Source organism: Bufo bufo, chromosome 6 (genome assembly GCF_905171765.1).
Source record: "Bufo bufo chromosome 6, aBufBuf1.1, whole genome shotgun sequence".
NCBI lineage: Eukaryota > Metazoa > Chordata > Amphibia > Anura > Bufonidae > Bufo > Bufo bufo.
This window is the reverse complement of record NC_053394.1, coordinates 26,608,993-26,636,887: the sequence shown is the minus strand read 5'-3', so window position 1 is coordinate 26,636,887 and position 27,895 is coordinate 26,608,993. Positions and strand designations below refer to the sequence as shown.

At 44.0% G+C, this 27,895-nt stretch overlaps 1 protein-coding gene across 1 annotated transcript in view; it reads right to left on the bottom strand.

Annotated features, from left to right (window-relative positions):
• Window positions 1-23,116: 23,116 nt before the first annotated feature.
• The window catches only part of LOC121005470 (C-type lectin domain family 2 member D-like), a 173,806-nt gene continuing 169,027 nt past the window's right edge, over window positions 23,117-27,895 (bottom strand). The window contains exon 7 of the mRNA XM_040438239.1: window positions 23,117-24,035. Within this exon, the coding sequence (XP_040294173.1) occupies window positions 23,912-24,035 (124 nt within the window). The 3' untranslated portion in view covers window positions 23,117-23,911. The remainder of the gene's footprint in view (window positions 24,036-27,895) is intronic.

Below are 27,895 nucleotides of genomic sequence, written 5' to 3'. Positions count from 1 at the left end.
CCCCATGCATTGTCAATGAGGACAAAACAGACCAGGATGCATTCCGTAGCGGTTTGTTCCATTCTGTGACCGGACAGAAAACCGCTGCAAGCTGCGGTTTTGTGTCCGTTCTGTGAAACGGAACAAACCGGATCCGGCACTAAATACACTGTAAGTCAATGGTGACGCATCTGGTTTTGTTCAGTTTCGATTTAATACAACGGCCTCCGAACGGAGCGGATACACCCTGATGTGTTAAATCGAACTGAAGTCTTTTGCCCCAGTTTTGAGGACCTCTCACAGAGCATTGTCCGGACTGGATACAATTGTAAGTGGCATCAAAAAGTTGGAAATTGTTACCTGCAAGGATGCGCTCGCCACTTTAATATGGGAGGGAAAATGGGACGTAGTTAACTATTTTGAAGGGGTTTCCTGAGATTTTCATATTGATGAGCTATCCTCAATGTCTGATGGTAGGGGCCCTGCCCCCTGACCCCCCTCTGATGAAGAGGCCGCGGTGCTCCCTGAGCGTTGTGCCCTCTTCTTAGCCATTGGCATCCCGTTCATCGGTCACATAGTTTAGACACAGCTCAGTCCCTCTCAAGTTAATCAACTGAACTGCAATACCAAGCACAGCCACTATAGAATGGATGGCGCTGTGCTTGGTAAGGCTTCTTTCACACCTGCGCTTTCCCTTTCCGCTATTGTGATCAGTCATCTCAATAGCGGAGGAAAATGCTTCCGTTTTGTCCCCATTCATTGTCAATGGGGACAAATCTGAACTGAAGGGAACAGAATGATCCAGAATGCATTGCGTTCCCATAACACACACAAAAGCGCAGCAAGCCGTTTTTTTTGTTGTCCGTCCTGGGATGCGGAGCAAGAAGATCAGTCATGACCCACAATGTAAGTCAGTGGTGCTGGAACCGTTTTCTCAGACACAGTACAAAACTGATCCGTCCCCCATTGACTTACAATGGTTTTAGAGACGGATCCGTCTTGGCTGTTTTAGAGATAATACAGCCGGGATCCGTTCAGAACGGATGCAGACGGTTGTATTATCATGACGGAAGTGTTTTTGCGGATCCAGCAAAAACGCAGATGTGAAAGTAGCTGAGAGGAGGCTGCAGCACTCACTGGGGCTCCACTGCCTGTTCAGCTGATCGGCGGGGGAGAGGTAGTAGGACCTCCATGATTTATCCTGATGATTGGCCATCAATATCAAAATTGTGGACAACCCCTTTAAATAGGTTCACTCCAGATGTATCACAGGCTGCTTTTCAAAGAGGCACAATGTCACTCCAGTAGGGGGCGGCGTAACAAAAATGGGCAAACGCTTCAGGACAAGAGTCGTATTGCTAAATAAAGCCAACACAGGCTGTAGAGAATCTTAAAAAATTCCCCCCAAAGTATCTTAGAAAGTCCATAGAACTTTTTACTCCACACACTGCATGATTCATGGTTTCACTGAGCTATTTGTAGCGTTCATTAGTCACAGGACACGTGTCACTTACGTCACATGTAAACACTGTAGTAGATCCACCGTCTATAGTTTCTGTCTCGGGTTAAAGATCTGTTTACTGTTTCAAGCCATAAAGAAAGCGTGGAGCACAGTCATCTTCTGTGGTGTAAGAGATTGATAAATCTGTTTTTAAAAACTCCAGGAAAATGTGCCCCAGAAGTGCTATATCCTGCGCTGTATGTAAATGAGGACTGAATCCTAGCTAGGAAGTGTCCAGCTTTTCATCTGTAACCCACGTGGATGATGCGTCCTGCATTAATCACCGTCCACTACCAGTCAGGACTGCAGCAGGTATATGAGGTTTCCTTCCTGTAGCAGATGCTTCAATCCCCTTGTTTGGATGCACCAGTCCCAATTTAGAGAAGGCTACGGATAAGGCAGGAGGCATCCATGTCCTGTAGCAGCAGAGATGTCTATTGTGATGTTCTGCAGCAGCTGAGGTGTGTATTGTGATGTTCTGCAGCAGCTGAGGTGTGTATTATGAGGTTCTGCAGCAGCTGAGGTGTGTATTATGAGGTTCTGCAGCAGCTGAGGTGTGTATTATGAGGTTCTGCAGCAGCTGAGGTGTGTATTATGAGGTTCTGCAGCAGCTGAGGTGTGTATTATGAGGTTCTGCAGCAGCTGAGGTGTGTATTATGAGGTTCTGCAGCAGCTGAGGTGTGTATTATGAGGTTCTGCAGCAGCTGAGGTGTGTACAGGTGAAACTCGAAAAATTAGAATATCGTGCAAAAGTTCATTTATTTCAGTAATACAACTTAGGCTACTTTCACACTAGCGTTCGGAGCGGATCCGTCTGATGTTTCATCAGACGGATCCGCTCCGATAATGCAGACGTTCACATCCGTTCAGAACGGATGCGTCTGCATTAAAACTTAGAAAATTTTCTAAGTGTGAAAGTTGTCTGAGCGGATCCGTTCAGACTTTACATTGAAAGTCAAAGGGGAACGGATCCGCTTGAAGATTGAGCCACATTGTGTCATCTTCAAGCGGATCCGCCCCCATTGACTTACATTGTAAGTGTGGACGGATCCACTCGCCTCCGCACGGCCAGGCGGACAACCGAACGCTGCAAGCAGCATGCAGGTGTCCGCTCACTGAGCGGAGCGGAGGCTGAGCGCTGGCAGGCGGATGCATTCTCAGTGGATCCGCCTCCATAGAGAATGCATTGGGGCCAGACGGATGCGTTCGGGGCCGCTCGTGAGCCCCTTCAAACGGTGCGCACGAGCGGACACCTGAACGAAGGTGTGAAAGTAGCCTTAAAAGGTGAAACTAATATATGAGATAGACTCAGTACATGCAAAGCGAGATATTTCAAGCCTTTATTTGTTATAATTTGAAATGTAAGAAACAGGCACTCACCATCTGATTCATATTAAAATTAAAAAATATTTTTATTAAAATGGATTAAAATAAATGCCGTAACTGCCCATACAGTCCTGGAATATACTGTAATAGTTAGACACCAGACCTCTAATCCTCGCAATTCTGATGTTGCAATCGTGTTAGCTAATTGTAAATATGTGCATTAGTGCTTAAACAATGTATCTAAAATAGTTAGATTGGTGACGGCTAGTGCAAAAGTGTTTCACAAAATTTATACAATATATCTAGTCCTTAACCCCTTCAGGACCTTGGACGAGTATACTCATCCTGGAACACTGGTACTTAGCGCACCAGGACGAGTATACTCGTCCTGGCATTAAACTGTCACCATGTCTGCAGACATGGTGACAGCGCTGAGTGCCGGCTGTTACACACACTCAGGCTCAATGCCGAGGGGGGTCCTGTGACCCCCCCATATCGGCGATCGCTGCAAACCGCAGGTCAATTCAGACCTGCGGTTTGCAGCGCTTTATGTAGTTTCTGATCTCAGAAACCTAAAAATGGGCAAAATATATTTTTTTAACCCCCCCCCCTGCACCCCTGAATTCATTTATGTGGTGGGGTGCAGGGGGCGGTTTGTGGGCGGTGCGGCAGTTGCGGGAGGCGGGCGGTGCGGCAGGCGAGATCGCGATCCCCCGCCCGCCTCCCGCTAAAATTTCATTGGTGGTCAGTGGTACATTGCTGATACTCTGGTATAAACGGCTGACATCGCTGCGATGTCAGCCGTTTAGCTGTTTCACCCTTTCCATACCGCGGTCCGTACGGACCGCGGTATGGAAAGGGTTAAGTCAGGGAGCTCCCTCCCTCTGCCATCGGGGGGCTGCTGTGCCTTTGCAGCCCTCAGATGGATGGGGGGACAGAGGGAGGGAGCTCCCCTCCTTCCCCTTCCCCGTCTGCTCAGTTGTGGCAGACGGGGAAGGTCCCCATGGCAACAGGACGCCTTCTCAGGCATCCTGCTGTCCATGGTGCTGAACAGATCTATGCTAAAAGTATAGATCTGTTCTGTGTAAGTAAAATACAGTACAGTACAATATATATTGTACTGTATTGTATTATACAGACATCAGACCCACTGGATCTTCAAGAACCAAGTGGGTCTGGGTCCAAAAAAAGTGAAAAAAAGTAAAGATAGTAAAAACACATTTATCACAAAAAAAATAAAAATACACTACACATATTAGGTATCGCCGCGTCCATAACGACCTGATCTATAAAACGGTCATGTTACTTTCCCCGCACGGTGAACGCTATAAAAATAAAAAAAATAAAAACTATCAGGAAATTGAAATTTTGCCCACCTTACTTCCCAAAAAAGGTAATAAAAGTGATCAAAAGAGTCGCATGTACGCCGAAATAGTACCAATCAAACAGTCACCTCATCCCGCAAAAAATGAGACCCTACATGAGACAATGGCCCAAAAAATAAAAAAATTATGGGGACACTATAACATGATTTATTTTTTTTTGTTGTCCGTGACAACCTGCTCTATAAAATTACCACATGATCTAACCTGTCAGATGAATGTTGTAAATAACAAAAAAAAAAAAAAAACGGTGCCAAAAAAGCTATTTCTTGTCACCTTGCCTCACAAAAAGTGTAATATAGAGCAACCAAAAATCATATGTACCCTAAGCTAGTACCAACAAAACTTCCACCCTATCCCGTAGTTTCTAAAATTGGGTCACTTTTTTGGAGTTTCTACTCTAGGGGTCCATCAGGGGGGCTTCAAATGGGACATGGTGTCCAACAAAACTGTCCAGCAAAATCTGCCTTCCAAAAAACGTATGGCATTCCTTTCCTTCTGCGCCCTGCCGTGTGCCCGTACAGCGGTTTACGACCACATATGGGGTGTTTCTGTAAACTACAGAATCAGGGCCATAAATAATGAGTTTTGTTTGGCTGTTAACCCTTGCTTTGTAACTGGAAAAAAAATAGTAAAATGGAAAATTTGCCCAACAATTGAAATTCCATCTCTATTTGCTAATAACTCTTGTGGAACACCTAAAGGGTTAACAACGTTTGTAAAATCCGTTTTGAATACCTTGAGGGGTGTAGTTTCTTAGATGGAGTCACTTTTATGGAGTTTCTACTCTAGGGGTGCATCAGGGGGGCTTCAAATGGGACATGGTGTCCAAAAAAAACTGTCTAGCAAAATCTGCCTTTCCAAAACCGTATGGCATTCCTTTCCTTCTGTGTCCTACCGTGTGCCCGTACAGTGGTTTACGACCACATATGGGGTGTTTCTGTAAACTACAGAATCAGGGCCATAAATATTGAGTTTTGTTTGGCTGTTAACCCTTGCTTTGTAACTGGAAAAAAAATAGTAAAATGGAAAATATGCCAAAAAAGTGAAATTTTGAAATTGTATCTGTATTTTCCATTAATTATTATGGAACACCTAAAGGGTTAAAAAAGTTTGTAAAATCAGTTTTGAATACCTTGAGGGGTGTAGTTTCTAGAATGGGGTCATTTTTGGGTGGTTTCTATTATATAAGCCTCACAAAGTGACTTCAGACCTGAACTGGTCCCTAAAAATTGGGTTTTTGAAAAGTTCAGAATAATTTCAAGATTTAATTCCAAACTTCTACGCTTTGTAACATCCCCAAAATATAAAATATCATTCCCAAAATGATGCAAACATGAAGTAGACATATGGGGTATGTAAAGTAATAAATATGTTTGGAGGTATTACTATGTATTATAGAAGTAGAAAAATTAAAACTTGGAAATTTGCAATTTTTTACAAATATTTGGTATTTTTTTATAAATAAAAATTTATTTATTTTACTTAATTTTAGCAGTGTCATGCAGTACAATATGTGCCGAAAAAACAATCTCAGAATGGCCTGGATAAGTTAAAGCGTTTTAAAGTTATCACCACTTAAAGTGACACTGGTCAGATTTGCAAAAAATGGCCTGGTCCTTAAGGTGTTAAAGCTCTAAAATAATCCAATAGTGTATCAATAATAATGATAAAAATATGAAACCATATGATGTGCTATAAAAAGAGTGTCACCGCTTAGTGGTTAGGAGTTGTTCTCCCAAAGGTGAATATCGCTGTTAGTAAGTGACGCTGTAAAGAGTTAATTGCCAAAATATTGGAACAGATGAAATTGGTCTCTTTGGAGGCCAGGTATCAACAATAAGGCTGGGGTGTCCCCCTTGCACAGCCTCTTACCTGTCACCTCCGTTCACTGATCTCCAGGCTGTGCGTCCTTGGCTCTGTTACACACGAATACCGCGCTGTGCTGCGGTCCTCCTGGTCGGATCCGCACAAAACACTTTCGGACGTCTGAATGGACCCTTATACTGACTTTTATCCTCAGGATAGGTCATCAGTATCTGATCGTGGGGGTCCGACACCCGGGACCCCTGATGATCAACTGTTTGACAAGGCAGATACACCATACTTAACTTTACCGCCTGTAAATATCTCCATGGCGCATGCTCCAAGGTCTACACCTCTATTGGTAATACAGGGTAGTAAAAAATATATATATATATCTGAACTGCGCAGGCGTGCACAATCCATAGTCGTAAGCGGTGTGTCCCCCCCCCCCCCACACCGCAGTCCTATTAACCAACCACGCTTTTCAATGATCGTATAGTTAGTTTTGTAAAGAATCAGTACCGGGTCATTAGATGTGGAACCTTATCACGGACATCATACATACAAATTGATCCCGAGTCCCTATCCAATATCTTGGGGAAATGTAATAAACGCTGTGTAATTCGCAGTCACAATCTGAACATTGAAACAAACAATTGGACGGCACTGCGCTCTGGTAAGGTCCGGGTGCGCGGTCAGTAGGTCGGATCCCTCTAGTAATATGTTTAGAAAGACCAGCACTCCGTTTTGCTGAGCTGAAAACTTCTTTATTCGTCACCCATGTGACGCACGTTTCGGCATAAGGTTTGCCTTTATCAAATACAGGTGATGATAGCTCAATACAACACATGCAATGCACCATTTAAATACACCTTTTGAAATGCCCGCTCCTCATCATGTGAGCGGTCATGTGGCTGTAATTGAAGGCATACGCCCCCAGCCACATGACCAGTCACCTGATCACGGCGTCATGTTGCTATGTAACTCAGTATAAACAAAACTCAATCAATGGAAAGGAAATAGGATACGGCAGAGTCTGTATCTATATTCATACCATACTACAGCGTCTGAGTTATCAATGATCAATTATAGAACCAAATACAAACAAACATATTATAATATACATATATTCTTTTAAGTGAAACTGCTCAGTGAATATTCTTTATTGAGGCCTTTGGGGGCAAGCGTCTCGAGCCGATGGATCCAATATGCTTCACGCTGGTGAAGCCTCTGGATGCGGTTTCCTCCACGTCTTGGTGGGGTCACTTCCTCTATAATTTGGAAACGTAATTGTGAGATATGATGTTTTTTCTCAATAAAGTGTTGAGGGATAGGCAGCAAAATATTCTCTTTCCTGATTGTGGATTTGTGTTTTCCCACTCTATCTTTGATACGCATTGTTGTTTCTCCAACATAGCACAACCCACACGGACATTTTAGTAAGTAGATAACAAAGCTACTGTCACAGGTAAAGTGACCCCGTACTGGCATTTGTTGTCCTGTGTGTGGGTGCGATATGTTGGAGCCCTTAATGACATTGGAGCAATGAACACAGTTCAGACAGGGAAATGTTCCCTTCCTGACTGTGGAGAAAGTGAGCTGTCGCAATGACGTCCTGTCACTACCTATGTCCGCCCGGATGATCTTATCTCTAATATTTTGATTACGTTTATAACACATCATAGGGAACTCCCTATATTCCTGAATTGTAGGATATGATCTTTGTAAAATATGCCAGTGTTTATTGTGCAGCAATTCGGTTTAAGGCTGAAGAGCCACTACATGCCTCCGAAAATATATCATCCGAGTGAGACATATATACAACTGGTACAGCGCGATATTTCCATGTTAATTATGCAATATAAGAAAGGAGATCATTATATAAATCACAATTTATCCGCTGAGGAGAGACAGATAGTTAATCATCTGACTGATGATGACTCTCTGATCTTCAAACCTGCGGATAAAGGGGGAGCCCTTGTCATTTTAGACAAGGATTACTACATTAAGGAAATATTGGGACAACTGTCTGATCAAACTGTTTATGAAATTTTGCAGGGAGATCCGGTCTGGGCAATAAAACGGGAATTACAGGCCTTGGTTGATAATTATTTAAAACAGAATATTATTGATAAGAAATTAGCAGAATTTTTAATCAACCAACACCCTGTAACACCCGTATTCTATACACTCCCCAAGGTGCATAAATCCTTGGAGCGGCCCCCAGGACGCCCAATAGTTGCAGCCACAGATTCAATCCTTTCTCCCCCTGCAATTTTCCTGGATAAAGTGTTGACCCCTGTTACTAAAAAAGCTCCCTCATACTTAAGGGATACACAACATTTCTTGGAGACAATAAGTGAGATTGAGCTGTCGCAGGATTGTATCCTAGTCACCCTGGATGTATGTAGCCTATATACAAGTATCACTCATGAAAAAGGCCTATTGGCCGTCCGTGCATTATTGGATGAGAGCGCATACACACAGGCTGAAAAGGATTTTTTTCTGTCTCTACTTTCTATTGTTTTACGGCGTAACTACTTCTTATTTCAAGACACATTTTTTCAGCAGCGGTGTGGGACCGCGATGGGGTCCTATGCCGCACCGCCTTACGCAAATTGTTATATGGCACATTTTGAGAGAGAGTATATCTACCCAAATGTGCTATATCAAAACCATTGTATATTTTGGAAACGTTTTATTGACGATATTTTTTGCGTATGGCGGTGCGGCACTGAGACCCTTGTGTCTTTTATAGATCACATTAACAGTATAAGACCTGAACTAAAATTTACACTGCATCAAGATTCACACCGTGTTTCTTTCCTTGACACATGGGTAATTAGGGGAACTAATAACAGGATTATAACTGATTTATATGTCAAAGAGACTTGTTAGCATTTCACAGCAATCATCCTGCAGCTGTAAAAAAATCACTCGCCTTTTCACAGTTAAAAAGAGTGGCCGACATTGTAACGGATCCTGATACACGTAGTTTGAGGATGCAGGAAATCACACAAAAATTTGTCAACAGAGGTTATCCGTCTAAGCTGTTAGATGAACAAAGGCACAAGGTAGAAAATCCCACAATAACACAAAAAAAGGTGATAAAAACACAGAGAATACCACTCATCGTCAAATACCACCCCTGGATGGATCGAGTAAGAGCAATTGCCAATAAACACTGGCATATTTTACATTACAAAGATCATATCCTACAATTCAGGAATATAGGGAGTTCCCTATGATGTGTTATAAACGTAATCAAAATATTAGAGATAAGATCATCCGGGCGGACATAGGTAGTGACAGGACGTCATTGCGACAGCTCACTTTCTCCACAGTCAGGAAGGGAACATTTCCCTGTCTGAACTGTGTTCATTGCTCCAATGTCATTAAGGGCTCCAACATATCGCACCCACACACAGGACAACAAATCCCAGTACGGGGTCACTTTACCTGTGACAGTAGCTTTGTTATCTACTTACTAAAATGTCCGTGTGGGTTGTGCTATGTTGGAGAAACAACAATGCGTATCAAAGATAGAGTGGGAAAACACAAATCCACAATCAGGAAAGAGAATATTTTGCTGCCTATCCCTCAACACTTTATTGAGAAAAAACATCAGATCTCACAATTACTTTTCTAAATTATAGAGGAAGTGACCCCACCAAGACGTGGAGGAAACCGCATCCAGAGGCTTCACCAGCGTGAAGCATATTGGATCCATCGGCTCGAGACGCTTGCCCCCAAAGGCCTCAATAAAGAATATTCACTGAGCAGTTTCACTTAAAAGAATATATGTATATTATAATATGTTTGTTTGTATTTGGTTCTATAATTGATCATTGATAACTCAGACGCTGTAGTATGGTATGAATGTAGATACAGACTCTGCCGTATCCTATTTCCTTTCCATTGATTGAGTTTTGTTTATACTGAGTTACATAGCAACATGATGCCGTGATCAGGTGACTGGTCATGTGGCTGGGGGCGTATGCCTTTAATTACAGCCACATGACCGCTCACATGATGAGGGGCGGGTATTTCAAAAGGTGTATTTAAATGGTGCATTGCATGTGTTGTATTGAGCTATCATCACCTGTATTTGATAAAGGCAAACCTTATGCCGAAACGTGCGTCACATGGGTGACGAATAAAGAAGTTTTCAGCTCAGCAAAACGGAGTGCTGGTCTTTCTAAACATACAATCTGAACATTGTCATAACCTTTGACTCATAATGTATATTACAGGCTCCATATCCACTATGTGATCGGTGGGGTCAGACACTCCGGACGATCAGCTCCTCAAAGCTTACCAAGCATGGCGCCATCCATTGTAGAGTTGCTGTGGTTGGTATTGCAGCTCAGACCCATTCACTTGGGATTAAACTGCACATAGGCCATGCGACCGATAAACATGACATCTGTGGCCTAGGAATAGCAGTGTGTAGCGTGACCTTTTCATACAGATGATCGTAGGGGTGGTCGGAACACCATCCCCCGTGCCCCCGATCAGATATAGATTCCATAGCAGAGGACCACCGAAGTTTACAACCATTTACAGGGCAGAAATAGCATCCTTTAAGTTGACAAGTGACATTCGTGGTCCAGCTGCACATTTTTCTACTCAGAGGGTGGACGTGAGGAGATTAGTGAAGGAACCTGGGTGAGGACGCTGCCACAGGCGGCATGATCTCAGCAACACCCTATAACTACATGCAACTGCTGCATAGGCAAATAATAAAAAATACTAAACATACACATGTCTGTATAGTAGTCACATGTCATAGTCAGGTGTCTGGATCACATGTTTGTGTATAGTAGTCACATGTCAGAGTCAGGTGTCTGGATCACATGTCTGTATTAGTTGAAAGTCAATGGGTCCGCAGAAAATCACGGAAAACGGAACAACGGAAACGGGACACAACAACGGTCGTGTGCATGAGGCCTTAGACACATAAAATTGTGAAAACAATAGAAAAAAAAGAAAAACAGACATATTGTGTATTGCTGCGTCCGTAACAACCGGCTCTATAAAAGTATCATGTGATCCACCCCCTCACCTGAACGCCGTAGAAAAATTTAAATAAAAACTGTGCTAAAACAATAATTTTTTGTCATCTTACATCACAAAACGTGCAACACCAAGCGATCAAAAAGGTGTATGCACCCCAAAATAGTACCCATTAAACATCATCTCATCCCACAAAAAATTAGACCCTACATAAAACAATCGGGCAAAAAAAATAAAAAATATGGCTCTCAGAATATGGAGATGCTAAAACATGATTTTTTTTTGTTTAAAAAATGCTGTAATGGTGTAAAACATATGTATACATATTAGGTATCGCCGCGTCCGTAGGAACCTAAAAATATCACATGAACTAACCCCTTAGGTGTACACCGTTAAAAAAATAAAATAAACGGTGTAAAAAAGCCATTTTTTATCACCTTATATCACAAAAAGTGTAATACCAAGCAATCAAAAGGACATACGCACCCCAAAATACCAATCAAACCGTCATCTCATCCCGCAAAAAATGAGACCCTACCTAAGACAATCGCCCCCAAAAAAATATATATGGCTCTCAGAATATGGAGACACTGAAACATGATGTTTTTTTGTTTTAAAAATGCTGTTATTATGTTTTTAACACAATAACAGCAAAAAAATAAAAAAAATTAGACATTAGACATATTAGGTATCACCGTGTCTGTAACAACCGGGTCTATTAAACCAGGTCTATTAAAATATCACATGACCTAACCCCTCAGATGAACACCATAAAAAATAAAAACGGTGTAAAAAAAGTCATTTTTTTGTCACCTTACCTCACAAAAAGTGTAATACCAAGAGATCAAAAGGTCATACGCACCCCAAAATCATACCAATCAAACCGTTATCTCATCCCGCATAAAATGAGAACCATTTTTTTTAAATGCTTTATTATGTAAAACTAAAAGAAACAACCAAAATAAGTAGTCGTATTTGGTATTGTCGCGTCCGTAACAACCTGCTCTATAAAAATACCACATAATCTAACCTGTCAGATGAATATTGTAAATAATAAAAACTGTGCCAAAACAGCTATTTTTTTGTTACCTTGCTTCACAGAAAGTGTAATATAGAGCAACCAAAAATCATATGTACCCTAAAATAGTACCAACAAAACTTCCACCTTATCCTGTAGTTTCCAAAACGGGGTCTTTTTTTGGAGTTTGTACTCTAGGGATGCATCAGGGGGTCTTCAAATGTGACATGGCAACTTAAAATTATCCCAGTGAAATCTGTCTTCCAAAAACCATATGGCGTTCCTTTCCTTCTGCGCCCTGCAGTGTGCCCGTACAGCAGTTTATGACCACATATGGGGTGTTTCTGTAAACTACAGAATCAGGGTAATAAATATTGAGTTTTGTTTGGCTGTTAACCCTTGCTTTGTGACTGGAAAAATGGATTCAAATGGAAAATATTCCAAAAAAGTGAAATTCTGAAATTTCATCTCCATTTTCCTTTAACTCTTGTGGAACACCTAAAGCATGGGTGTCAAACATGCGGCCCGCAATGAATATCTTTGCGGCCCGGCAGTCTAGTATCTCTGAACATGAGCGCGCTGCTATCGGCGCGCTCATGTTCTCTCAGCAGCACGGGGAGAAGGAAGCTGTCCTCCCTCCCCCTGTGCTGCTGCCGCTGCCACCAATGAGAAGAGAGGGGGGGGGAGGGGCGGGCGCACTGCGCCACCAATGAGGAGAGAGGGGCGGAGGAGGGGCGGGCGCACTGAGCCACCAATGATAGGACTATTCCCATTTCCCACACAGAGCGGCGCCCAGCGATGTCTCAGCACTCACCATTAGTCCTGGGCGCCGCTCCGTTGGCTTGCAGTGCCCCATTACTGTCTCCTCTCCTGCTCCACATGCTGCTGATTACTATCGGAGCGATGGGAGGAGACATCAGCTTCACTAGTGGGCGTTCCTTCTCCCTGCGCTGCGATTGGACAGCGCTACAGCCAGGAAGAAGGAACGCCCACTAGTGAAGCTGATGTCTCCTCCCATCGCTCCGATAGTAATCAGCAGCATGTGGAGCAGGAGAGGAGACAGTAATGGAGCACTGCAGGCGAACGGAGCGGCGAACAGAACTAATGGTGAGTGCTGAGACATCGCTGGGCGCCGCTCTGTGTGGCCTGATAGTGAAAGTCAGTCTTTAACACAATACAGGAGGCGGGTGCCGGCAGCAGAATCGCATTGCCGGCACCCTGCCGCTGACAGGGAGCTGCGATCAGAGGCAGTTAACCCCTTAGGTGCCGCACCTGAGGGGTTAACTGCTGATCTGCCAGTACCAGCCTCCTGTATAAAGGGGTAATTTATCATTGGTGGTGCAGTGTGCCCCCCCCCTCAACCCCCCATCCCATTAAAATCATTGGTGGAACAGTGCGCCAGCCCCTCTCAACCCCCCCAGTATTAAAATCATTGGTGGCAGTGGCCACAGGGACCTCTCCCCTCCCCCTCATTGGTGGCGCAGTGGCAGCTTCTGATCGGAGCCCCAGCTGTGCAAGCCTGGGGCTCCGATCAGTTACCATGGCAGCCAGGACGCTACAGAAGCCCTGGTTGCCATGGTAACATCCCTGATGCTGTGTGCACAAGGCACAGAGCAGCAGGGACAGTGTGAAGTCCTATTCACCCTGATAGAGCTGAATAGGACAAGGGATGAAAGATCCCAGGTTCTCGCCCCTAAGGCTACTTTCACACTTGCGTTCAGAGTGGATCCGTCTGAGACGGATCCGCTCATATAATGCAGACGGTGGATCCGTTCAGAACGGATCCGTCTGCATTATATTGTAAAAAATTTTATTTATTTTTTTGATGCGGCCCACATAAACTAAAATTTTGTTTTTTTGGCCCATGTTAGCCTTTGAGTTTGACATGCTTGACCTAAAGGGTTACATTTTGTAAAATCAGTTTTGAATACCTTGAGGGGTGTAGTTTCTAAAATAGGGCCATTTATGGGTGGTTTCTTTTATGTATGCCCCAAAAAGTGACTTCAGACCTGAACTGGTCCTTAAAAATAGGGTTTTGGAAATTTCCTTAAAAATTTTAAGATTTGTTTCTAAACTTCTAAGCCTTCTAACGTCCCCCCAAAAAAGTAATTTACAAAATGATCCAAACAGGTATCACTATCTGTTTTAAAAGCAGAGAAATAAAATTTTTTGGTAAATTTTTTTTTTTTTAATATATAAAAATGAACTATTTTGACTCAAATTTACCACTGTCATGAAGGGTTAAAATAAATATACGGAGCACACTACTGCACGGAGAAAACAATTACAAATCTTTTGTTGCAAAAAAAACAGCTAAAAAACACCAGAACTAGTGCATAAAAATCATAAACATGATCAAAAAAGGTAAAACGTTGATCCAAGTGGCCAGCAAACACCATTATTTTACAAAATGCAGAATATTACACATAATCAGCAAAGTACAGTACAGAACACCCTAGAGACTGGGCGAGCCCCCTAAATACTTGCAATCTATGAACCCGTCCCTGTCTTTAGGATACACTTAAGGGTCCATTCACACGTCCGTAAGTGTTTTGCGGATCCGCAAAACATGGACACCTGCAATGTGCGATCCGCAATTTGCGGACCGCACATCACAGACACTATAATAGAAAATGCCTTTTCTGGTCCGCAATTGCGGACAATAATAGGACATGTTCTATTTTTTTCAGGAACAGAATTGCGGATACCGAAAAAACGGATGCGGATACCGAAAATGCGGATCCTATAAATGCGGATTTGCATCCGTTCCAGCCCCATTGAAAGTGAATGGGTCCGCAAATTGCGGAACGAATGCGGACCCAAATTACGGACGTGAGAATGGACCCTTACTGTGTTGTTTTCTGACATTTTGCATTGAGTAAAAACTGGTTTGCTGGCCACTTTTCTTCATTTTTTGAAGTACTGGCAATTTTTTGTATAGGAGACCGGCTCTTGTGTGTCCTGAGCTGTAGCGCACCATGACTGTATTACTGAGCGCAGAGAGCTCCCTCTAGTGGCTGCTGCGTGGTGGTGTGACGGAAAGCAGGGAATTTGGAGCTCTGTAGCAGAAATAGATTTGGAAATTGAATTGAAGGTACGCTGGCTTTTATGCACTAGACCAACATTTACCCACTCGCCATCTTAAAATATATAATAATAATAAATATTATTATTACATAATGCTAAATGTTCATCTCCAATCCACCTTAGACCTCGTATGTAATCGTATGTATTAACCCATAACTATCCTAGTCCACCAAGAAAATGACTTACAATATTAACTTCTTCATCCCCCTAGTCCACCAGGGTTCCTAGGTGTTTACCACTTTACTACTCTAGACCACCAGGGATATTACAGGAATACCTCTACTAACCCCATCATCACCTTATGTAAAAATGTATGATGTACTGCTTGTCATCATCATCAGGGGTCACTCACAACGAGATTAGAAGAGAATAGAGAAGGACCGAGATTGACACCCATGAAGATTGCTTGTGTGTCCTAAGATGACTGATGTCCAGTCTTCAAGCCACAGATCCTAGGGCAGGGTCACCAGGAGGTTCTGTTTGGGATCTTCTATGAATTCTCCTCCTCCTTATTCCACCATGTTTTGCCTGCCATGTTGGACCCCCACAATCATAAGAACAGGGACCCTGTACCCCTTGGAGCCCCCTAAAATGAACAGAGTGGCAAGTCAAGCATGCACATTGCTTCTCCATTCATCTGTATTGGAGTACCGGACTCCGCTATTTTTGGAATGGAATGGCGGTCTGCATGCACGATCTGCTGCTCCATTCATTTTAGGGGCTCTGAAGGGTATGGCATCTCCCTTCACTGGGAGGGGAGGGGGGGGGGCTCCAGTGGTAGGACCCTCGCCGGTCTAATAGTTATCCACTATCCTGTGATTAACCACTTAAGGACCACAGGTTTATACCCCCTAGTGACCAGGCCCTTTTTTACAAATCGGCACTTCACAACTTTAACGGTTTATTGCTCGGTCATGCAACTTACCACCCAAATGAATTTTACCTCCTTTTCTTCTCACAAATACAGCTTTCTTTTGGTGGTATTTGATTGCTGCTGAGATTTTTCGTTCTTCTGATATTAATCAAAAAAGGCAGCAATTTTCTCAAAAAAATTGTATTTTTAACTACTTTTGGTAAAATTGTTAAAATATATATTTTTCTGCCGATCGTCTTGTGCAGGGGCTCGTTTTTTGGAGAAAAATTTGAGGTTTTTATTGGTACCATTTTTGGGTACATAGGATTTTTTGATCATTCATTATTACACTTTATGGGGCAAGGTGACCAAAAAATTGGCTGTTTTGTAACAGTTTTTTTATTTATTTATTTTTACAGCGTTCATCTGAGGGGTTAGGTCATGTGACAGTTTTATAGAGCAGATAGTTATGGACGTGGCAATACCTAATATGTATACTTTTTCTTATTTATTTAAGTTATACACAATAATAGCAATTCTGAAACCAAAAAAAATTATGTTTTAGTGTCTCCATAGTCTGAGAGCCATAGCTTTTTTATTTTTTGGGCGATTGTCTTAAATAGGGTATAATTTTTTGTGGGATGAGGTGACAGTTTGATTGGTACTATTTTGGGTGGTCATAAGCCTTTTTGATTGCTTGGTGTTGCACTTTTTGTGATGTAAGGTGACATAAATGGCTTTTTTGGCACAGTTTTTTTTTTTTTTTTAACGGTGTTCACCTGAGGGGTTAGATCATGTGATATTTTTATTGAGCATGTTTTTACGGATGCGGCGATACCTAATATGTACACTTTTTTTTATTTATTTCACTTTAACACAATAATAGCATATTTGAAATAAAAAAATTATGTTTTAGTGTCTCAATGTTCTAAGAATTAGCGATTTTCCTATGTAGGGTCTCATTTTTTGCGGGATGAGGTGACGGTTTTATTGGTACCATTTTGTTTGATATACACCTTTTTGATCACTCACTTGGTGTTGCACTTTCTGTGACAAAAATTGCTTTTTTTACATATTATTTTTTTTTTATGGTGTTGGTGTCGGATGGGGTCTATCATGTGATATATTTATAGAGACGGTCGTTACAGACGCAGTGATACCTATTATGTATAGTTTTGTTTCTTTGTTTTTTATAGGAAAAGGCAATTTGATTTTTTTAATTTACATTTTAATTTATTTTTTTATTTTTACTTTTATTATTTTGTTATTTTTTTTTTATCAAGTCCCTCTTGGGTCTTGAAGATCCAGTGGTGCTGATGACTGTACTATACTTTGCAATGCTATTGCATTGCAAAGTATAATACTATCAGATTTCCTGTAGATGGCAACACCGGACGCCTTTGCAAAGCGTCCAGTTGCCATGGCAACCATCGGGCGCTGCCATCGCAGCGCGGCAGCCCCGATGGTTGAGAGAGGTTGTCCCTTCCCTCTATTACCCCCATGGAAGCCGCTACCGCGGCATCTAAAGGGTTACAGCAGAGTGTCAGCATACAGTTGACACTCACTGCTGATGGCAGCGGCTCAGGAATGGAGCCGCCGCCATCAAACACAGCAGGGGGACCGCATTGGGGGCAGGGGGCAGCGCTGGAAAGGGGGGAGGTACGGCCAGCATTGTGGGTGCACAAATGGGGGCAGGATGAATGTATGGGGCGGGAGGGGGAGGACCGCATCATGGGCAGGATACATGAATATGGATGGGGGCGGCGGGGAACTGCATCAGGAGCAGGCGGGGACAGGGGGGGTTTGGAGGCACACAGGGGGGGCACCAGGACACATTACCCGATTTCAGATCAGAGCCTGGAACAGACATTTTTTCACTGCCGCGATCCGATTGGTTAGTCTGCAAAGACTAACCAATCGGATTGATTGCTGGCAAGGGACCACTCTGATTGGTCCCTTGCCGGCATTACTGCACTGTATGCTGTCCGTGATAGCAGCAGTCCAGGGGCAGAAGCTTTAATCCAAGCGTTTTGCAGTTCTTGGATTAAAGAGCTGCCTGACGTCTATATGCAATGAGCAGGACCGTGGTACGGTTAGGCGGACGCCAAAATATGCAGTGGGTCTGGATATGGCTATATAAGTCTATAGTTTTTTGTTTGTGACGCCAATTGCAGCGTGTGCAGGTTACAGTCTCGGGGCCCTTTAAGGTGTTGCAACTCACGTACCAGGTGAGGAATGCCAGAGTGGTGTAATGTCTCTATGTAGTAGTGGGTATAGTGTCAACGGTGTCTCCTACCGTAGTACGGCTGGACTCCCGGATCCTGGCTCACTTGCAATAAATGAGTGTTGCTAGTAGGAGTAATTGAGGAACTTGGTAGCAATGAATGAGATCCAGACTTGGAATATAATTCAAATTGTCTTTACTGGAGGCAGCATTAATCCACATGAGATACAGAAATAGTCTTGGGTCCCAGCAGGTATTGGCAATGTATGGCAGGGATCAATATCTCTTCTGCTTCTATCATGTGCCTGGAGAATATGGCAGGAATCTGTTGTCTCTGTCAATCTGTCCTGGAGGCTGGTTTTAAAGTCAGTATAAAACTGAGTCTGCATATATAGTACCTACCAGTAGCCATTTGGCTCCAGGAGAAGTATATAGTGGGCTCAGCATGCATGTTGGTACTTGCATCCCTGGATCCGATGAAAGCTGTAATGGCACCGGACGGGGTTAAAAGCAGAGTGTGCCTGGCGTTCATGCTGCACCTGCATTCCCTGGACTTTGTGTGGCTGTCATGGCCCATAAACAGGAAGTAGTGTTAGGGACCACTCCATAGAGGCGACCTTGACGTGGTGAGTGGCTTATTACGCTTTGGCCAAAATGTACACCAATGTCTCATCCAGCATAGAGGCAGGGCAGAGTGCTGGTTGCAGAGTGCTATTGCATTTGTGTCTTTTTCTTTATTCAATATTCGTTTACAGCAGACAGCCACTTGGTACACAAGACAAGTTGATTCGTTTCGGGTACTAGACCCTTAGTCGTAACAGTACAGAACAGTGAAACACAAGAATTTAACTAGATATTGAACCCATCCTTCCAACTATCTGGGGAGGAGAGCACCTTTTCATTGGTGGTTTCACTGTGGTGAACACCCATCATCCACACTGCTAATCACAGAGTAGATGTCCTTCACATTGTGCTGAAGCTCTCAAACCCATTAACCCCTTATGGGTTGCGCCTAGTTGAATTTGACTAGACTATGGAAAGGAGAAAAACCGCACAATGTGAATGATGTACTACATATAAAAACATATGATAACATTACTAGAATGGCCATATTCATGCCAATGGATTCTCAACATAGGGATCTATTAGGGCTCTTTCACACTTGCGTTCTTGTCTTCCGGCATAGAGTTCCGTCGTCGGGGCTCCATGCCGGAAGAATCCTGATCAGTTTTATCCTAATGCATTCTGAATGGAGTGAAATCCGTTCAGGATGCATCAGGATGTCTTCAGTTCCGGAACGGAACGTTTTTTGGCCGGAGAAAATACCGCAGCATGCTGCGCTTTTTGCTCCGGCCAAAAATCCTGAAGACTTGCCGCAAGGCCGGATCCGGAATTAATGCCCATTGAAAGGCATTGATCCGGATCCGGCCTTAAGCTAAATGTCGGCGCATTGCCGGATCCGACGTTTAGCTTTTTCTGAATGGTTACCATGGCTGCCGGGACGCTAAAGTCCTGGCAGCCATGGTAAAGTGTAGCGGGGAGCGGGGGAGCAGTATACTTACCGTCCGTGCGGCTCCCGGGGCGCTCCAGAGTGAGGTCAGGGCGCCCCAAGCGCATGGATCACGTGATCACATGGGCACGTCATCCATGCGCATGGGGCGCTCTGACGTCATTCTGGAGCGCCCCGGGAGCCGCACGGACTGTAAGTATACTGCTCTCCCGCTCCTACTATGGCAGCCAGGACTTTAATAGCGTCCTGGCTGCCATAGTAACACTGAACGCATTTTGAAGACGGATCCGTCTTCAAATGCTTTCAGTACACTTGCGTTTTTCCGGATCCGGGGTGTAATTCCGGCAAGTGGAGTACACGCCGGATCCGGACAACGCAAGTGTGAAAGAGGCCTTAGTCGCCTCTAGGAGGAAGATATCTATGCATACAAATAATGATAAATATAAACTTAGAAACATTACTTCCTTTCAGCAATTTTGTTAATAAATATACATTAGCTCCCTTTTTAGGTTTAATCCAGCCGGGACTCGAGTATTAAGTCTAAATATCCAGAATGCCTCCCGCAGAAGGAGTTTTTTGCGGTGGTCTCCACCTCTTGAGGGTGCAATTACCTTTTCAATTGCATATACATTGAAGCTTTTAACTTTGCGGGCGTGCATCTGCACAAAGTGTCTCGCTGCATTAGAGACATTTAATGCGTTTGGATTACTGATATAATGGATTGCCCCCGCACCTAGTGAAATCCTTATAGCGGAGCCAGTTTTGCTTTTTGTTTGTATGTCGACTATTAGAAGTGAAGAGAGATGGGGACAGAGAGCAGGACAGGGTCGCAGCCCTGCTAGGAACTATTCTGCAGCCAGATTTCAATGCATTATAGAGGATGTCATCGTCCTACGGTATCGGCAAGCATCCTTTGACCACAGAACAGATTTTTATTAAATTCCTTACTGTATTTAATGGATAAGGTCGGAACTCCGTCCTGGTCTCCGTCCCCATGTACCCCCACCCTCCTTCCTGGATTTTTAAATTTGCTCCCTTCCTTTCCAGGTGCAAAGAGCATATCAAATCTGTTTTTCCGCAGCGCAATTTTCCTACCCCTCAACAACATCCAGTCAGGGTAGTTTCTCGCCTTTAACCTCCTATCTACTATACTGAATTCCTCTTCTAGGTACATTGGTAAACTGCAATTTCTCGCAGCCCGGATATATTCTCCTACCGGGATCGCTTTTATAGTTTGTAAAGGATGGTGGCTTCTGGCGTTCAGAATAGAATTCCCTGCCACTTTTTTCCTATATGTTCGAGTATGCACAGTCTCATTTGGGTAGCCATGGAGTGTCAAGTCCAAGAAGTCAATGCCGGACTCACCTACCACGCACGTGAAGCGCAAATTATAATCATTGGCATTCAAATAAGTTTGAAGGTCCGGGACGGCAGATACATCGCCTGCCCAAATCATGAGCAGGTCATCGATGTATCTGCCGTACCAGACCAATCCAGACAAAAATGGACTGTTCACACTGTAGACATATTTGTCTTCCCAGTATGCCATGGTTAGATTTTCCATTGAGGGCGAGAATTTCGCTCCCATTGACACTCCACGTATTTGTAAGTAGTAGGCATTGTCAAACATAAAATAATTATGGGTTAATAAAAAATTCGCAACCTCACATGCATAATCTATAAATCCAGAACTGAATCCCGTATGTCTATGGAGATGACACTCCATGGCTAACAGGGCGACTCCATGAGGAATAGAGGGATATAAAGCTATTACGTCCGCCGCAATCCATTTATAGTTGGATTCCCATTTAAGACTGTACATAGCTCTTAATACATCCGCTGTATCCTTTAAGAAGCCTGGTGTGCGCATGACCAACGGCTGCAAAAGATTATCCAACCAGTTGCCCAAGCGCTCAGTAAGGGACCCCATCCCTGATACTATGGGGCGCAAGGGGACGCCCTTGTGTATCGTGGGCAGGGCATGCATTATGGGAGTCACAGGCGCATCAACGCACAGATATCTGAACTCTGTCTCATTAAATATACCTGGTCATGTACTTGGTTTCATACTCCTTGAGTGGATTTCTGGCTAATGTTCTGTATGTTGATGAGTCTGATAACATATCCTGCATTTGATTATTATATGTCCTGTTGTCCAGAACAACCACCGCCCCCCCCCCCCTTGTCGGCCATTTTTATTACAATTTCATCACTTTTTTGCAATTCCGTGAGGGCCTGGATCTGAGAGCGGGTCAAATTGTCAGAAGAACTAGCATCATTTCTCTCTGATTCTAATCTTTCCAGCTCCTTTTCCAGTACCTCTTGGAATGTATTCATGCTATCCGTGCGTGACATGACTGGGTAAAATTGGGGGTTACGGGTATGCAATTTCTTACCCGGTTTAGCTATTTCCATGATTCCCTGCTCCTGCTGGAGCCCCGCAAGACAACACAGTGACACCTGCTCACTGAACAGTAAGTCTTTGTATATATTTTCATTCTGGATAAATGGCTGTGTCAGCGGGGGATCAGCAGGGACGGGGATATCATGGAAGTGTCGGGAGACTGTTAAATTGCACACAAACTTATTAATATCTAATATTGTAGAAAACAAAATGTGTAGATGGCGCAAAATTCAGCCCCAATAACAAAACATATTCCTGTTCCTTGCTTAGTACAATACTAGACAAATTCAAAACGTTTAAATAATCCTGAGTTATTTGTGTTTTGTTTGAAGTCGGGTTGTTCTCGGATGTTGCTGCCTGGTGTTTCCGTCCGGCTCTGGTTCTGCGTTTTTTGTAGCACACACCGGATTTCTTTTATCCTTATCTGATTTATATTTCTTATAATATGATGTTTTATTCTCTCCGGTGTCAAATGATGTAAGGGGGACGGACGCATCAGACTCAATGTCCAATGTCCTGGTTGTATTTGAATAGTCCGATATATCAGTGTCCGAAGAAAAGCTAACTCGGGATACTCTTTTTTGCAATTTTCCTTTTTCCGATTTTTCAGGATCGATTTGGGCGTGGAATGTAGATTATCCCGCCTCCCCCATTCATAGACCTGATTGGACATGTAATCATGGAGATCCCGTTGGTACTTATTATGCTTGTATTCCATAATGGAATCCTCAGGCTGATTTATGGATGCTTTCATCTGTTCTTCCATGGTAATAAAGTCAGCATTTGGTCATTACGTCATTACACCTGGCCCTGTCAAAGTGCAGAGGTCGCGGCAGTTGCAGAGAGAGCGGAGCCTCTAGGTGTAATGGTAATGCCCCCGTTGCTCCTAGAGGCTCTTTTGCATATAATAAAACATAATTTTTCTCAGCAATGCGGGCACATAGGAACATGGGACCAACACAGATGTCTTCAGCGCACATGTAACAGGTCAGACAGTGTCATAGGTACAAAACTGCTGACAGATGCCCTTTAAATCCCTCTATGTATTAGGTTGATTGCCAAATAATTCTAAATAAAAAATTATTAAAAAAGAGTAATCAAATGGAAAAACCCATCCACTGGGGGGCGAGAGTCCTACTCATCTAATATACGAGTAGGTTACGGTTGGTTAACCCATAAAGTAAAGCTTAAAAGGGATTTTTTTTAGTTTTCTGAATGTTGGAGTAGACTCTAAAGATTTGAACACTATTCTACCTCAAGAGTTGAAGCCGACACTACAGCCGTCCCGATACGTGACCACTGCAGCAGAGGGCCGATCATCACATATCGCTCGGACATGATGCTCATTGAGCACTTCATGCCAGAGAAGGCGACAGTAGTAAAAATACTCGTGCAGGAAGTATCTACACCCCGCAGACTTCAGTGCAAACCACAGCCCACGAGGCACAGACAATACAAACTTAAAAAAAATGAATACTACTGCACCAGCTACACCCAATTAGTCTACCGAGCCAGCGGGCTACAAAGGGTGAATTAATTTACAAAAGCTTCTCTTCCGTTCCTTGTGAACTAATTTGCAGAATACGACTCAAAGATCCAAGATGCTCAACTGAGCGAATCAGCTGGAGACCCTCCCTAGCGCCTGCACAAATATTTCTGCCTTTTTGGGACTCGTCAGTGCAGTGTAGCCTTGCAGTGGGGAGAACCTGGACAGGCCACCATTTTACTGTATATGGGGGGGGGGGGGGGGGGGGGGGGAGGGGCAACTGCATATATCTGTGCACTTAGTCTTATAGCGTCTCCTATTAAAAATGAGAATTGTGAGCGTCGGGCTTGTTACAGATCCAGTGTTTATCGGAGTGACAGGAAGCGCTGGAGATGCGACCGCTGTTCACCAGCACACAGTCCGAAACGCCGACGATCGGGAACCTGGAGGGGAAGAAGAGATGAAGACAATGTAAGAAGAAGTCCACAATTCTGCACTGCAGCTAGATCTCACCTAAATGTAAGTTCCAATCATATAAAGTGATAGAATTTCTCTAGGATGTCAGCGATTTATGATCGGTGGCGGGCTGACCTCTGGTAAACCCCACCTGCTCCGAGAATGAATGGTCTGCAGTGTTGATGTAGCCCCCTCACGGCTGGGGCGCTGCTGTGCAGAGAACTACGCACGGTCCCATCCAAGTATACGGAGCAGAGTCCCCGCACGGTCAGGAGAGCTGCAGTCAGCGCTGCCGCCCCTTCATTCTCAGGATTGGGGAAGGTCCCAGAGGTCGGACCCCAACCATTCATGAAATGATGGCATTCCAGCAATACGCCTTCACGTCTGTAAGTAACTAGTTTAAGGTCTCAGGCACATGGCTAAGTTATACCTCTCTTTGTACAAAGCCATAATACGCTTTCCCTTTTAATACATGGGGTCTTAAAAGGGGTTGTGCCACCATTAAATTGACCTTCTGTTACAAAAATGCTCCAGTGCTGAGATATTTTCTAGTTTATAATTTTAGCGCCCCCTGGTGTTTAACCTGTATAGGAATGTGCACGTTGACCTACTGAGGTGGTCGCACACGCTCGGTTTCACCCTTTAACTGCCACCACCCATATCTACTGTTAGAAGCTGCGTCTGTTACATGAAAAGAGCTGAAGCAGAAAGGACATACCCCCTGAACTGCAATAGGGAGAGCTGCAGAAGAACGGACACACCCCACGAGAAAGGACACACCCCCTGACCTGCAATAGGGAGAGCTGCAGAAGAAAGGACATGCCCCCTGAGAAAGGACACACACCCTGAGCTGTGATAGGGAGAGCTGAAGAAGAACGGACATGCCCCCTGAGAAAGGACACACCCCCTGACCTGCAATAGGGAGAGCTGCAGAAGAAAGGACATGCCCCCTGAGAAAGGACACACACCCTGAGCTGTGATAGGGAGAGAGCTGCAGCAGAAAGGATCTTCCCACTGAGAAAGAATCCAACCCTTGAGCATCCAGACTGAAGAGAATCTAGCATAGGATCCAGAATAATGAATGTGGAGATCTCTGGATCCATGTGAGGTACAGGGCTGGTTCTAGCTTTCTTAGGGCTCGTTGACACAAACGTTTTTTGCGTTCCGTATACGGAACCATTCATTTCAATGGGTCCGCAAAAGATGCGGACAGCACTCCATGTGCTGTCCGCATCTGTTGCTCCGTTCAGTGACCCCGGAAAAATTATGTGACATGTCCTATTCTTGTCAGTTTTGCGGACAAGAATAGGCATCTCTATAATGGGCCTCCTGTTCCATTCCGCAAATTGTGGACCGCAAAAAACAGTACGGTCGTGTGAACGAGCCCTTACAAAGAGATTGTCATGTCCTATATGATGTCTGATGATCATTTTCTACATCAGTCATGGCACAGCCCCTGCGTCTGTAAGCCGGCAGTACACAGTCGAATGTGTATGAAAAATCTTGAAATGGGTCAAACCTTATATTAGGAGGTATTTTCATTTCTCACCATGTGCATGGGGCCTTACAAGATACAAGCGATCACATCTAGCAGCAAATCAATTTGGAGTATTCTGGTTGTTGCTAGTTACCCCCCTTTCGTATTAGATCGGTGGGAGTCCTACTGCTGGGGTCCCGTACCCCATGCAGAGAACACAGCAGCCAGTCGCACAGGCACACAGCCACTCCATTCATTTCTATGGGAGTTCCGGAAATGGCCGAGTACAGCGCTCGCCTATCTCCGGAATTCCCATAGAGATGAATGGACCAGCTGCTTCGTTCTTTTCAGGGGGCTGCAGGTAGTACGGGGTCCCCATTCTTGTGATCGGTAGGAGTCCTAGTGGTAGGACCCCCACTGATCCAATAGGTGTCCCCTATCCTGTGGATACGGGATAACTGCTGTTAATAACCGAAAAAAAAAACTTTAATTAACCCACGATGGGTGATCTCATTTTAATTTATGCAAACTTGTACAAATCATGCATAATAATGGTCACAAAGTAAGAACAAAAATCAGACAAGACAACAGGGAAGTGAGGCAAAACTAAAGGATGGAGAACGCCCATTTTGCACAACAGGTTAAACGCCTTCCCCGATGCAATGTTTAGTTCCTCTTTCCCTGTTATCAGGCGTCCTCATCGCCACTGACTGTCTGATAACCTTTATCTTAAAAATACAGAGTTCTTCCTTAGTGTGGGTGAGACGGGCTCAGGTGACACAGAGCTACACGAATGTCACACAGTATGGGAAGATCCAGAAGAGGAAACTGCAGGTGCTGCTCAGAGGTTTCTGGTACTGCTCGTCAGATACTCTTCAAGGGGCTTTCCCACTAAAGGTTATTTTTTACTGATCGGTTCTATCTGATCGGTGGGGGTCCAACACCCAGGACCCCCACCAATCAGCTTTTTGAGAAGGCACCTGCGCTCTCTACTTACCAAGGACAGCGCCGTATAGTGGCCGCGCTTGGTATCGTGGCTCAGCCCCATTCACTTCATTGCCTAGGCACGTGAGCGATGAAAAGCGGCCTTCTCAGACAGCTGATCGGCGGGGGTCCCGGGTGTAGCACCCCCACCGATTAGATAACGATGACCTGGCAATCACGAGGGGCCCCATGTCTCTGTTTGATTCGAATGGCGGTCGATCGCGCATGCTTCCTGCCCCTCCAGTACAGCTGCCCCCATAGATTTCAGCTCCACAGCGTTTGCAGCAGCACTTCCCGGTTTACACAGGGCGATGTGCTGCCGACAAACCAATTTATCTGCCGCAGATCACTTGCAGAACAGGCGGTTTTATTTTATGTTAAGTGATTGGCGGCACATTTACATATGGCAATGAGCAGGAGTCCGTGTGATCATTCATTCCCAATAACTTGGCCACGTAAATGAGCCCCAAGTAGTATTTCTTTCCTGTACAGTTTTCTAGATCCCTGCTTGCTGTCAGAGACTCAAAACACTGGGACACATTTACTGAAGTGTTTGCTCGTGTTTTTAGTCTAAGAAATGCGGTCTTATTTTAATTTTTTTTGCATTTACTACAGAAATTGCGACTGTTTTGGAGTCTTTTGTGTCTTGCTAGACTAATTCAGAAGTTTACTAACTTTTGTGGCCATTTTCTGACCTATACCTTTTTTTGCGCCTGAATTTGTCACAAAAACAGTCTAATTTCTGCTCAACTCCATGGCTGGCGTACTTTTTGTGCATTTTGAGCAGTGAAATGCGACTTTTTGGGCATTAAAAGTCACTATTACCTGGAGACATGCAACTTTTTTCATGCGCAAATAAATTAGACCAGTCTAAGTGAATATGAACCTGTCATACTAAAAAACAACCACTAGAGGTCAGACTAAGGCCTCATGCACACGGCCGTGGCCAGTAAACAGCGTTTCCACAATATGTGAGCGCCAGCCGTGGGCTCACCACATCACGGAGGGGGACCCATTCAAGTGAATCTGGAATGCGTGGTGAGGAATGGAGGCACAGAACCTTTCCGCAAAAATTTTTTATTTGCTCAATTTTTTTTTTACAGTGCGGATGGATCACGTACCCATTCAAGTTGAATGGGTCTAGAGCTGTTGCAGCAGCCGCACCGGTAGTGCCCGTGCCTTCAGGACCACAAATTGCAGTCCACAATACACAGAATGGCCGAGCAGCAGCCGTGTCCATGAGGCCTAATAAAAATACGCCTAGTCTAATATATGAACGTCTTTGCGACTTTTAATAAATACCTGGAAAAAGAAATACGCCCGTCTAATTTTATGCCTAAAAACAGGCAAACTTTATAAATGTGCTCCGCTGTTTACTCCGGAGAC